Genomic DNA, 3,319 nt, shown 5'->3' with positions numbered 1-3,319 from the left:
ATGCACAGCTTCATGGGAGGGGGCCTATTTTGTGCCATCGTGGGGAACATCCTGTTGGTGGTTTCCACAGCCACAGACTACTGGATGCAGTACCGTCTGTCTGGCAGCTTTGCCCATCAGGGCCTGTGGAGGTACTGCATGTCTGGCAAGTGTTACATGCAGACTGACAGCATTGGTAAGTGGGAAAATATCTTCTCAGACACTTAAATATTCCCTTGGGTCTCCGTGAGGCATAGCAGCTCTCTTTCTCACCAGAGTCTATGTGTACTTATCTAAATACACTGGTGATTATAATGACTGTCCTTACTTTTGAGGTACAATAACTAACTTTCATAAGATGAGAAGTAAATACAGGCAGACTAGAAAACGACAGCAACAATGATGGAAATCATATCTGCATCTTTCACTTAAGACTTAGTCATCTAAACAGCTCTGTGGGGCTGTATTTAGGCACATTAGTGATTGAAACTATATGTTAATGTCAGCATGCTTACACGATGGCAATGCTAACATGCTGATGCTAAGCATGTATAATGTTTACCATGTCTAACTTAGTTTAGTGTGTTAGCATGCTATAATTAGCTAATAAGCACTAAATACAAAGTACAGATGACTCTGATGGGGATGTTATTAGTTTTTTTAGGTATTTGGTTATAAAGTAAGGGGATCACCAAAGTAGTTTGGATACATTGTCTGGAAACCATAACTTTCTATAGATAATTTAAATGGAAAACAGTCCATAGTTGCTGAGATATTTTAGTCTGGACCAAATTGGTGGACTGATCAGTTGACTGACATTTCCATCCTATAAGACACACAAGTGTGGCTGATAATAAAACTACTGCAATATAAAAGTAGTCCAATAAAAGTAAAGTAAGTTAGTTATTAAGTAAGTTCAGTAAGAATCTTACTTAAGTAAAAGTGATAAAACGCTTGTGTCTTGATGAGGCTTCATTCTGAAGATCTGTCTCTCTTAGAGTTTTAAATTATCATTGTGTGGTTAACCTCTAGGTAGTATTTTTAGTATTTCAAAAGCAACTACATTTGGCAGCTTGTCTTGGTGGAAATAAACTTACCTACTCAGTATAGTGGTGGGAAGTACAGCACTGCATTATAAACGTAAAATCTTATTGGCACAGAAACTGCTACTGCCAGATAAACGGTAGTGTTTGTCAAATTCAAGTTGAAATAAAATGGAAAAATGCATTAAAATCACACAAAATGCAAATATTCAAAAAACCTGAACCTCACCTCAATTTGTTCTTGAGTGAATACACTTCCCTGTGCAACTTGACAGCTGTACATTTTACTATAGCTTTACTGTTTTATAAGTGCCTGCCTTCAAACAGCATGACAGCGTTATAGGTTGCTGCTGTGTGAGTCCAGCAGTGCACTGGAACAGTTTACAAGTTCAAGGGCAACATTTGTGGGGTCTGTAGAAATATTAGGAAATAGATTCATTTCCAGCGAGCTTTCAAATTACATTGAATGCATTTTGGTATGAAACTGTTCATGTCACATGAAAGGTTTATCATTTTCTATTTATCTTCCTACACATATCTTAGTACGTTCTCCCCCTTGTTTTACTCCTCAGCTTACTGGAATGCCACTCGTGCTTTCATGATCCTCTCTGCCATGTCATGCTTTGCTGGCATCATCGCAGGAATCCTCTCCTTTGCCCACTTTTCGGCCTTTGAGAGGTTCAACCGCTCATTTGCTGCTGGGATCATGTTCTTTGTTTCAAGTGAGTTATGGATCCAGTAACCAAATAATGTCACATTTATTTTGTTCTGCATCACATCTGCCATTAATATCTATTATTTGAATAATTTGCATATCATGTAAATCTAAAACAAAGTTCACTTGGTCTGTCGTGTAAAGTCACACTCTCACAGAAACTTCCAGCTTAGATGATCTTTATTATTACGGATTTCCATTTTAATATGTGTCACTCTCTGCCTGCTATGCAAGCTCTCTTTGTTCTGCTTGCAATGGCCATTTACACTGGAGTGACGGTGAACTTCCTGGGAAAGCGCTTTGGTGACTGGCGCTTCTCTTGGTCCTACATACTAGGCTGGGTGGCACTGCTCATGACCTTCTTTGCAGGTTTGTTCAAATTAAAGTATGCTGTAGCGTTTGGTGTTATTACTTCTTGCTGATGGTAAACAAAATCAGTTTGAGTTCTTACACGAATATCACAGTTTGCAAACAGAGAAAAACAGTTCATATTCCAAATTCTTTCAACAGCTCCGTCAAATCTTAAAAAGAAACAAAAGAAATAAAATCACCAATGCAATGCTGTCACATTAACAATTTAATTTTCTTGGAATTTTCTTGACAGAAATTAATAAGTACAGTCTCATCAGCTTTTCACAAATGGGCACTATATTTTCAATATCACACATTAACATATATTTACAACAGAAAACTAATCTAACGGTCTTGCCATAATTTTTTGTTTTATTTATTTTTTATATATATATATATATATATATATATATATATATATATATATATATATATATAATTTTTTTTTTTAATATGTTTGTTATTGTGTCATTAACTTGTACTTGGCATGTCTGTGTGCAATAGAAATGGCCTTAGTGGAAATGAAATGCCACATGACTTATGTTTTGTTTTGCAGGTATATTCTACATGTGTGCCTACAGAATGCATGAGTGCAGAAGAGTGGCTGGCCCACGTTAAAGTAAACATGAAATAACGTGTCAAGGGTGCAAAGGATATCAATTCCAGTTCAAAAATAGAGAATTTACTGTAAAATAATAAAATTTGGAATTTTGAATATGCACCAATCATGTGTTGTGGTTTTGTATAAAAATGTGTATATAAAATAATTTACAATTGTTTGTCCCTTTGAGCAGGATTCGGTCACCCTTAACAAAAAATATTTTGTTTCCCAGTAACCAGTGAAACCTAGATGTGAGACAGTTTTATAAATGAACTGAACTGTTAAAGCAATCTGTGCAGCATTACACATTCTGATGTAATGTCCATAATATACGGTACAACAATAACATTGAAGCTGGATATGTACATACTATATTGAAAGTGCATTTTACACTTAGTTAGAGCTTGTGGCTTGCATTTGTAATCCTGAAACAGTCAGTACATTCCTCCTGAAAATGGACTTTTTACTATTGCAGCGGAAAGTGGAGGAGGAAAAGAAAAAGATGATGGGATCAATACAGGTGTTGAAGGTGCTAAGCAGCAAAGTGTAGTATCTCCATTGTGGACTCTCACCCTGGAAGTAACCCAGTACATGAGAGAAGTTATATGGCAGCACACAAACAACAAACAC

The 3,319-nt window shown here is 36.3% G+C and overlaps 1 protein-coding gene across 1 annotated transcript; it reads left to right on the top strand.

The window, feature by feature from the left end:
- Positions 1-2,706, top strand: lim2.5 (lens intrinsic membrane protein 2.5). Its single transcript, XM_028581639.1, has 4 exons — positions 1-175; positions 1,595-1,744; positions 1,972-2,106; positions 2,645-2,706. Exons 1-4 carry the CDS (start codon positions 1-3, stop codon positions 2,704-2,706), a joined length of 522 nt encoding a protein of 173 aa, XP_028437440.1.
- Positions 2,707-3,319: the final 613 nt, after the last annotated feature.

The sequence above is a fragment of the Perca flavescens genome, chromosome 6 (genome assembly GCF_004354835.1).
Source record: "Perca flavescens isolate YP-PL-M2 chromosome 6, PFLA_1.0, whole genome shotgun sequence".
In the NCBI taxonomy this organism is placed as follows: domain Eukaryota; kingdom Metazoa; phylum Chordata; class Actinopteri; order Perciformes; family Percidae; genus Perca; species Perca flavescens.
This window is presented reverse-complemented; position numbering and strand designations above follow the sequence as displayed.